This window comes from Crinia signifera, chromosome 2, assembly GCF_055691185.1.
Source record: "Crinia signifera chromosome 2, ASM5569118v1, whole genome shotgun sequence".
Taxonomy (NCBI): domain Eukaryota; kingdom Metazoa; phylum Chordata; class Amphibia; order Anura; family Myobatrachidae; genus Crinia; species Crinia signifera.
The window spans coordinates 344,015,989-344,026,971 of NC_139218.1; the positions used below are offsets into that span (position 1 = coordinate 344,015,989).

At 40.1% G+C, this 10,983-nt stretch overlaps 1 protein-coding gene across 1 annotated transcript; it reads left to right on the forward strand.

Moving 5' to 3' along the window:
* The first annotated feature begins 4,556 nt into the window (after window positions 1–4,556).
* On the forward strand, window positions 4,557–10,728 carry LOC146059159 (keratin, type II cytoskeletal 75-like). Its single transcript, XM_083171280.1, has 9 exons — window positions 4,557–5,042; window positions 5,185–5,399; window positions 6,905–6,965; window positions 7,047–7,142; window positions 8,032–8,196; window positions 8,866–8,991; window positions 9,971–10,191; window positions 10,328–10,362; window positions 10,445–10,728. The coding sequence occupies exons 1-9, from the start codon at window positions 4,557–4,559 to the stop codon at window positions 10,726–10,728; spliced, it is 1,689 nt and encodes a 562-aa protein (XP_083027406.1).
* The last annotated feature ends 255 nt before the right edge of the window (window positions 10,729–10,983 follow it).

The window sequence follows — 10,983 nt, forward strand, 5'->3', positions numbered from 1 at the left end:
TAAGCAGCAGGAGGGAGCCAGGAGAGCCGTGAGTCCGTGACTGCAAACAGATGAGCTGGCGGCAGGTCACGGCTGATGGCGGCAGCGGGTAACTATAGCCATGCAGACCCGCTGGCACCCACACTTTCTCTACTCCTCCCCGCCATGGCGGGGGGCTGCGGGAGTATAGTTATGCGACTGATGCCCACAGTATGCTGCTACCATACATAATGGCCACACACACATACACACACACACACACACACACACTAATCACTCACCGATTCTCCCTCCACTTACCTACAGTAAGTATGCTGATCATGGAAATACATCAATTCTTCTCAGGTGTAACTCCATCCCTTTATGCCGTTTAGCCCCGTCCCTTCAATCTGTGTAGCTCTGCCCCTTTTTGGGACCCGCTGTTTGGAGCTGTTCAGACTTCAGGGGTTCCTGGGAGGGCTCTCCTAACTGCCTCTGCTCTGCCTGTCCTACGCTGTGGCAGGAGCAGCAGTAGCAGCAGCCAGCATGATCAACTTAACACACAGCAGCAGGGGATGCTGAGCGGCTACAGTGGTGCCTCTGCAGCCTGGCGCCTTCCTGCTCTGCATCCTCTGCTGAGCGGGTAGCGCCGGCCCTGACCATAATTCAGCTAATGCTATTTTCAAAAATGTCCTCATGTATCCTAACTGTTCAGATGGCTTTAAAAAGGACTATATATATTTTTACCATATCAAAGTACAGCCTTTATATTACTAATTGAAGCTATATACTCTTGTTCGGCACATTGCAAAACATTAAACAACTTTGTGTACTATATCAGGCACTGAGTTTTAGTTTTAAGCAATCATTTTATTGCACATATTTATTGGCAGTTACATATCATGTCCCAAGTAGTGCCTGTTACATAGCATGTCCCCAGTAGTGCCAGTTACAGATGTCTCCAGTAGTGCCATTTACATTTCATGTCAACATGACTTTTAGCAAAAAAAAAAAAAAAGGTCATCCCGAAAAACATATTTTTCAAAATAATTTGGATAACAGATATCTGGATAAGAGATACTCAACTGCTTATATATAGCAGTGTTGTTTTTATTATTATTATTATTATTAGTAGTAGTAGTAGTAGTAGTAGTAGTAGTAGTAGTAGTAGTAGTAGTCGTAGTAGTAGTAGAAGTAACAGTAATAGTAGTAGAGATAGCAGTAGTAATATTAGTGCTGTAGTAGTATTATTATTACATTTTATTTATAAGGTGCCACAAGTAGTTTGCAGCGACATACATAGAGTGTGGCACACATTAGAACAATACAGGGTAAACACCAAAACGCCACATCACATTACTGTAACCAAAACAAATGTAACATAAGTAACAAATAACACTACAAATCCCAATATACAAGGAGTAACTGGTGTACTACCAAGCCAGTACAGCCATTGATTGTAGATGTAGAAGTGATTGATTACATGGGTGTAGCTATAATTTGTGCAGAGAGTGCCATTGCTATTGGGCCCAGATATAGGGTGACCAACTCATCCCTTTAATCTGGGACACATATTAATTACACATGATCTGTGGCTGTCTTTCACCTGGTTTTAAACTGCCACACCTCAAGACTCCATTTCACCTGGTTTTAAACTGCCACAGAACCTGTGTAATTAATATGTGTCTCGGATTAAAGGGATGAGTTGGTCACCCTACCCAGATACTTAGAGGGCTCACTTATTGGGCCTAATACATCTGCACCCAGGGCATAGAATTGTCTCCTAGGATCCTGTAATTGCCACCCTAAGCCCTGTGTGGTATACCGTGAACACTCTCTGTGTGACATGTGTACTGGCTTAAGAACAATGTGGCATATTGTTAATTTGGGGCACAATAATATAGCATAATATAAAAGGGGCACAACTATCATTCATAAAATGCACTACAATGGGGCTTAAAATAAACAATTACTATTGAGAGAGGTGTCTCAGGATGGGAACAATTGGTCCTTCAAATTTGTTGCTATGGTGTCCTATTACTTTGAAACTTAAGTTGGGCCCTTGCTGGTTTTGGATCTGTATATATTTTTAAATCACAGAATTTTGGCCTGTTTTGTTTCTATGGTCAAAGGCTGCAGTGGGTTGGGGGTGATGCTAAATGACAGAGCAGAGGCTCAAATACACAGCACAGTAGTCAATACACCACACAGTATTGTCCAGTACACAGTACACCACACAGTTGTACTTTTATACGTGTTACACCACACAGTAGTACCCTTATACATGTTACACAACACACTAGTACCCTTATATGTGATACACTACACAGTAGTACCCTTACACCACAGGAATACCCTTATACATGTTACACTACACTAAAGCCACTTATACACATTTTACCATGGTAGATACCTCATCATCATTCCTCCTTTCCTTCCCCCGAGCAGCACACAATGAGGTTAAACCACACTCAAACACAGGATTCCACCACACTGTACCAGTACACACACAGTATTACATTGCGCCTCGGATATAGTGCAAGTCAGATACAGATCCGAGCTACAGCTTGGATCACCCAAGATCCATAAAGTTGATGCAGTTCAGATTTCTTAAAATCTGAACCGCTCATCTCTTGTACACACCAGGCAATATGTCAGATCAGGATCATTGAATTGGTCTATTGGGATGAACCAGCGGCCAATAGCATGCAGCTGAATATGGCTAATGAACAATACGTCACTTGGCAGCATTCTATATAATCCAGTGTGTATGGACAAACAATGTATTGTTTCATCAGTAGTTCTCTCAGTCACAATCCAGGATGACCTAATGTTTACAAAGCAGTAGAATGAGGAGATTAAACATCATTATGTATTGGGATTAATAACGAATGGAGGCATTGAAAAAAACAGGAAGTTGAGTTAGAGCAGAGACAGTAAGATCAGGTAAGGAAGCAGCATAAAGGATAGATTTAAGATGGTAGTGACAGTATAAAGGAAGACCAGAGAGTGATAGGCTGCAATTGTCAAGGTGGGAGGTGATATAATTAAAAGATTTGGTTGCCTCCAGAGTGATGAAGGGTCAGATACTGGAGGTATTGTAATAGGGAAATCAGAAGGATTGGTATACAGAGTGAATACCTAGGGGGAAATTTAGGGGGTTCATTTGGTTCACTCTTTCTGACAAATTCCTTCTTAGATGGACAAAACGACAAAACCATGTGCACTGCAGGTGGGGCAGATGTAACTTGTGCAGCCCCAATCTAGGGGCTTCTATCCGACACTCATGGGACTGCGCATTGGACCAGGTTGGATGGAAAACACAAACGATTTGACACTTTTTAAATGATATACTGTATATCAGCCCAAAAATGTAAATCTAATGAAATCATACAAAATCATTCTAGTGTATGGGGTACTTAAGTTAAAAATGCTTTATCCTTTCCTAATTTTAAAACAATTGTTGCCTTGGTTTGACTGAATTGTCCAGTGCTGGTAACTTACTCTAGTCCAGGATTTTTTGACCAATCACATTTATACTATAAAGAGGCATATATGTCACATGGTATGACCTGCATATTCTAACTAATGATTCCCCAATTATATTAAATCCTGGGCGATTTGCAGGGCGAGTTCATGTATACTCATATTGTCATTGTCATTCTGTTATTAGAAATATAAGTCGATTTAATGTTGACAACATAAATAGTATGCCTCTCGCACAAGTTGTACTTTTCTAAAATGATGACAAATTGTACACCTACTGTAACATGTACTTTTTAACTGTATTATTCAGTGGATGACTGTTTTATATCAGTACTTCAACAATATACATTAATCCACAGGTTCTCAAACTCAGTCCTCAGGACCCCACACAGTGCATGTTTTGCAGGTCTCCTCACAGAATCAAGTAAAATAATTAGCTCCACCTGTGGATCTTTTAAAGCGTGTCAGACAGTAATGAGTGCACCTGATGGGTGACCTGGAAAACATTAACTGTGTGGGGTCCTGAGGACCGAGTTTGAGAACCACTGCATTAACCCAATGATGACATTTCTTTATGTTCATTTATTATGGCTGCAAGGATAAATATTCATTTCATTTCTTTATATTGTTTTAGCATTTGAGCAGCACACCCTCTTTATTATTATTTCAGGTTTCTTTTTACAGTTATATCATTTAATTTAGTTAATTAGGATTTTTTTTTATATTCACATTGTTGTCTTGAAATCACGATGATCACTATCTAATGTGAGCTATTGCTTTCCAGAGTTCCCACTAATTCATCTTAGTCCTGTCTCTTCTTGTTTGTAAAGACAAAAGTTTTTCTAAAATTTAGAAATGGATAATAATAATAACAGTAATTTCCCATACAGGCAGAATTTTTGCACTTTATATTAAAGGTGTGAGTTAATCAGATAAGCTCAGTGTTTGTATTGCTAGGAGGCATACCAAACCCATCATTGATGCAAGATGATGCATCGACAACTCTGTGACCAAACCCTTCTGCTAAGACAGATAAAAAGGGGAGTTTGATCACTGAGCCATTTACTTTGCCTTTCTTCAGTGCTCTACCTCAGCATCAGTTCTAGAGGACCATGTCTGTGAGCCGCCAAACAACATACAGCACCACAAGAAAAGGCTTCAGTGCTGCTTCTGCTGCCCCAACCATGGCAAACAATCGCAACTTTAGCTCATCCTCGGCTACTCGCTCTTGTTATGGAGGTGTAAATAGTGGCCGGGCTAGTTCTGGTGGCTTTGGTAGCTCAAGCCTATACAATTTAACAGGAAACAAAAGAATTTCCAATTCAAGCTTTCAGTCCCATTATGGAAATAGTTCTGGTTTTGGAGCTGGAAGTAGTTCAGGATTTGGAAACAATTCTGGGTTTGGTGTTGGTCAAGGATTTGGTGGAAGTTCTCAATTTCCGGTGTGCCCACCTGGTGGAATCCAACAGGTTACGATTAACCAAAACCTATTAACACCTCTTAATCTGCAAATCGACCCAGCAATTCAGAAAGTGCGCACAGAAGAAAGAGAGCAAATTAAGACTCTTAACAACAAGTTTGCATCCTTCATTGACAAGGTAAGAACATGCAATTACTATTTATAACGACAAGGTGTACTTTTGCTTTATTACCGGCTTCCCTTTATACCCCAATTTTCTGTCTCTTGCTAACCTGCTGTTGCTGGCCTTTTTATTTAGAATCTGGTTATTTTTATTTTAGGTCAGATTCTTAGAACAGCAGAACCAAGTTCTGGAGACCAAATGGAAGCTTCTGCAAGAGCAGGGAGTCAAGACCGTGAAAAATAATATTGATCCCCTCTTTGAAGCCTACATTAATGGACTGCAGAGACAGCTAGACAGCCTATCTAGTGATAAGACACGTTTGGATGGTGAATTAAGGCACATGCAGGATGCTGTAGAGGAATTCAAGGCCAAGTAAGTCAACTTCTATAACTAAATATACCAATAAAGACTGTTCCTGGTCTAATAGTACAAGGTACATTAACCCTTTGAGTGCCAATTGAATCTATCAAAATAGGTGTGAAAATAGCCAAGGAAATATTTTTATTCATTATTATATTGACCTGGAATATTTACATTATATAGGAAAAATAATCTTGTTTTACACAACATTATTTCTTTGCATTTATATAACAAATGTGAGCGGCGCTAGCATTTTTAGCAGATATTTTGCACATCTCTCACAAATATGTTGGCACTCAACGGGTTAAAACAACACTGTTCATACATGGAGTCCACCAAATATCATTTAATATTACCATGCATATCAGTCTTTCTGTATGTCCAATCAGATGACATATGGAGATCTTCCAGTAGTGGTTGTGTACAGGGGAGCCGAGAGAGGGGGGGAGCGGGTACTAATTACCCGGGCCCACACTTGCTGAAGGGGCCCCGCAGGGGCCCTGGTCTGACCCCTCCCTTCCCCCTCCATCCCTCCCGGGTAGCAACAGTAGCACACACTTCTACAGCATGTGCTGTGCTGACAGCATGCTCAGCACTGACAGCGTGAGAGGTCATGCTGAGCCTGCTGTCAGCACAGCATATGCTGTAGGTGTGTGCTGCTTCTGAGATTACAGTTTTTAGAGTTTTCTTTCACCCTCCTCTAAACATTTTGGGGGCGTGGCCTAAGTGTGGGAGGTTCCCACAACACACACTTAGGCCACGCCCCCCAAATTTTACCGGGGCCCGGCATTCCTCTCGGCTGCCCTGGTTGTGTAATACGGTTTTCCTAGCCGGGATGTGTAGTACATCAGCACCAATGACAGTCATAACTATAAAGTAGTTATAGAATGTTTAAAAATCTAATAATTTCTAGTACAGGTTGAGTATTCCTTATCCAAAAATCTGTTATCCAAATGATTCCGAAAACCATACATTCAAGAAAGTAAGACAATAAAATGTCTTGCTATAAACACGTAAATGGGTAAATGGGTACATCTGTATCAGCACTGCTGAGGACATGATGTGTAACTGGCACTAAATATGTGCAAGAAAATGATTGCTTGGCATACTATTGTAAAGCGCAACGGAATCTGCTGCGCTATATAAGAAACTGTAAATAAATTCAAAGTCAGGGCCTGAGAAACTACACAAACTTTGTTCCATGTTTTGAAACCTTATTTCATGCTCAAATAAAATATATTTGTGTTTATTTCATGTGTTTGATGTTTTTGTACAACAGAAATGCAAGATACCTCAAGATATATCATTGAAATATAAAAAAAATCCAAAATACTGAAAAAATCTTTTGGTCCCGAGCATTTTGGATAAGGGATACTCAACCTGCAGTTGTTTTCTACACTTACAACTTAGTTGTACATAGCTGTACATAGTGCAAGGAAGTTTCTATTTTTATAGTTATTTGGCAATAGTAACAGTAATAATCATTAAATAGTATTATTGTGTCTGCATGCCAACAGATATGAAGATGAAATTCACAAGCGCACAGCTGCAGAAAATGAATTTGTGGTGCTTAAAAAGGTAAACACGAGACAAGAATGGCATCCATCAATTCAATGCTGATAAGATATGCAATGATGTCTGATTCTATTATTTTATTAGGACGTGGATGCTGCCTACATGAGCAAGGTAGAGCTGGAATCCAAGGAGTCTGCACTGACCGATGAGATCAACTTCTTGAGAGCTCTATATGAAGCGGTAATACTCTAGTTATTGCTGATGTACAGTATAACACACTAATATAATATGATAATATATCGAAAATGACTATTCATGGCCTTCTTTAATGACCAGTAACAAAGTGGATGGCCACATATATATATATATATATATATATATATATATATATATATATATATATATATATATAATGATAACATGTCAACAATGACTATCCATGGCCTCCTTTAATGACCACCAGTAACCAGTACTATTTTTCTGGAAAAATAGGTCCAGGAACTCTGTATCTGGGGGGTGGATCAATAGAATGAAGAGAGAGTGAGAGAGAATGAGAGAGAGAAAGAGAGAGATGTATATATTTTATTTAGAAACAGAGGCACTCCAGAACAGTTCAGGGGCCCAGTTCCTGATGATGTCATATTTAAATAAATTAGAGGTTCAGGAACTGAGTTCCTGCTGGTCCCTGCTGAAAGATAGCACTGGCAGTAACAAAGTGGATGGCCAGGGCTACTAACCTGTTTGTGGATGTGTTAGATGTTTGGTTTGTGGCAGATTTTTCAGTAAAAAATGTGAAAGAATAAAAACTATGAACAATAAGAACATATGAAAGAACATTGCCCAACCCATTCTAACATTTATGGCACCACAGCAGGATGCCTTTGCCCCTAGGATATTGGATTTAAGCTTTGAACTGGGTGGATATATAGTTTAAATACCAATGAAATGGATTAAACCATAGCACTAAGTAAATTTAATATTTTAGACAGCCAGGTTATCTTTATAGGGCCCCTTGGCACCTGCTGCTGATGTGTGGAAAATCCACCTCTGAGGTAACTGAGGTCTGAGGACCAGAGCATGGACTAGATATACTACTATTAGTATTAATTAATCTTTGTTCTTATTTCAGGAACTTGCCCAAATGCATAGCCAGGTCTCAGACACTTCTGTTGTATTGTCCATGGACAATAACAGAGATCTAAACCTACAGAGTATCATACAGGAGGTGAAAGCCCAGTATGAAGAGATCGCCAACAGGAGCCGGGCAGAAGCTGAGTCCTGGTACCAGAACAAAGTGAGTGCATTTTTTAAATATCACTTTATGATGATTGATCATCTCCTCCTTCCATATACAGCATTGAATATAGATCTTTGCTATTGGTATTTTGATGGAGTGGAACGTATTACTCTGATAAACTCATCGTGTGCTAAAAGAAATCACAGCAACAACATAAAATAGGACCGGGATGCGGTTAATTTCCCGGCGGTCGGGATCCCGGCGGTCGGAATCCCGACACTGGAATCCCGACCGCCGAAATCCCGAAACTTTCTCCCTCCGTGGGTGTCCACGACACCCATAGAGGGAGAATAAAATAGCGTGCCGAGCGTAGCGAGGCACCGGGCCCGCTGCGTGGCGAGCGCAGCGAGCCCGCAAGGGGGGGGCGATCCATGTCCCCCCCTTGTCGGGATTTCGGCGGTCGGGATTCCAGTGTCGGGATTCCGACCGCCGGGATCCCGACCGCCGGGAAATCATATCGGATCCATAGGACCTACTGTACAGTATACAACATGTTTGTATTGCTTTTATGTAAAATTTAGATTTTCAATATTTTAAATTTGAAAAAAGAGATTTTCAAACATCAGTATTGATGTCTCACACAGATTAGATTATTTTAAATATTAGATCTGATTTCACTCAATTCAAAGTGCCTAATGCTGTAACTGTCTTTTGCTGTGTCTGCAGTACGAGGAGCTGCGGGTCACTGCTGGAAGTCATGGTGATGACCTGAAGAACACCAAGTCTGAGATCTCAGAGCTCAATCGTTTAATTACCAGACTGCGCTCTGAAATCGACAACGTGAAGAAACAGGTAATAGAATAGTTCTAGGGATTAATACTGAACATGTCAGAAGTAAATACTACGGTTTAGAGAATAAGGGTTATTATACTGTAACAATTTCTGTGAAAAGTATTATAGACTTTTATAACATACCTGGAACAAGAATTAAGCAATTTAGGGTTCTTGTTTTATGAAACTAATAGCAGAAATTCCTTAGAGTACTAAATTATTCTAGCGTCATAGGCTACTACATTTACTAATAATAATGTCAATAAGTATTGCATGCCACTCATAGTGTTGAAATAGTATATGGCTATAATGATCTTGATTACCGTAGATAATGTTTAGATTGACAATCAATGTCAGAAGTTACCTATGGGCTACAGGACTGTAGCCCCTCAGTAAATTCTACCACCTTAGCTCGTGTCAGTGAGGCAGATGCAGTCCGTGAGACTGCACTGACTACACTGTGACTGACAGTGACTTTCTATTGGAAGCCCTACCTGCCAGTCACCCGCATAAAAGGCAGTCCCATTGGGAGGTATTTCCTCCCTCCGGGACCGCCAGACCAGTCTGTAATAAGCAGATAGCTGTATTCCTGTAGGAAGCACTCCCTTCCTGATTGTCATTCCTATTTAGTTTCTATGGACTGCAGCCAATGCAGTCCATGGAACCTGAGGGTTTGTCTATGCGTGGTACCATGACTGCTACTGCACATGAATTAGTACTGGCACATGTCAATTACACTGAATAGGTGGTGCGACCTGTCCGATAATAGGGACAAGGTGGCAATGGCAAGATGTCAGAGACCAGGCAGCATAAGCAGTGGCAGTGCCTTTCCTTCACACAGGCCACAAATTGCTGCTGTTTATAAGTAAGAAAAAAAAGATTTATATGCTGTAGGCTGACAAAGGTCATGTTTTATGTCTTCTTTTTCACCTTGACCGATGGAAATCTTCATTGTTGTTATACAGATGATCTAATTAAACTTGTATATGTATGAATCTAGATTGCCAAAATGCAGGCTGCAATTGCTGATGCTGAACAGCGCGGGGAGCTTGCAGTGAAGGATGCCAAAAAGAAGCTTACTGACTTGGAGGCTGCTCTGCAGAAGGCCAAACAGGACATGGCTCTCCAACTGAAAGATTATCAGGAACTTATGAATGTCAAGCTGGCTCTAGATATTGAGATTGCCACCTACAGGAAATTGCTGGAAGGGGAAGAGAGCAGGTAAAAAAATATTATTTCTAATATTAAGACTAAATATTATATTTATTGGTAATAAGTTCATTTTATTATTACTGAAAGCAGATATTTTTTAAATTATGTGGCTATATGTCTATAATTATGTTCTATTTTTTTTTAGGTTGAATGGAGAAGGAGTTGGGCCGGTAAACATCTGTAAGTTGACTTTGTAGGTTGAGTTTGTTATCTAGAGAATTAAGCATACTGTATAACTAACTGTGTATTATTCATTCAACAGCTGTCATGAGCTCAAACTATAGCACCAGTGGAGCAGGACACAGTTATGGAGTTGGCAGTGGAAGCGGTTATAATGTTGGCAGTGGAAGCGGATTCAGTGTCGGTGGAGGAAGTGGATTTGCTATTGGTGGATATGGCCTTGGTGCTGTTAGTGGTGGACAAGGAATTGGTGGTGGAACCTACAGTGTCAACAGTTTAAAACCATCCGTTGCTTCTGGAAGTGGCAGTAATTCCAGTTTAAAAGTTGTAACAACAACATCATCCTCAACCACCCGGAAGGTTTAAGATCCTACAGTAGTTTGGGCTAAAGCATTGTACTCAATCTCTAAATATTTTATCATAGAAACGTTTTAAGAAGATAAATTGTTACTATCAACAAGCTCTTCTGTATAGATTAATATATTGACTAAAATCATGCAATTTTATCCATATAATCCCTTCACCATGCTAGTTTGTGTTTTCACATCACCTTGATTTCCAAATATTACCTATATCAAATCTGCGTGTAAAATATAAGATTAGGGTTGTACAGTATTTCTG

What these genes read in the sequence shown, in the direction of transcription:
- LOC146059159 (XM_083171280.1), top strand. Translation starts at nt 4,557, where the DNA reads ATGTCTGTGAGCCGCCAAACAACATACAGCACCACAAGAAAAGGCTTC. An exon ending in TTGCATCCTTCATTGACAAG is followed by an intron (nt 5,043 to 5,184) that starts GTAAGAACATGC and finishes TTTTTATTTTAG; the next exon opens with GTCAGATTCTTAGAACAGCA. An exon ending in AATTTGTGGTGCTTAAAAAG is followed by an intron (nt 6,966 to 7,046) that starts GTAAACACGAGA and finishes TTATTTTATTAG; the next exon opens with GACGTGGATGCTGCCTACAT.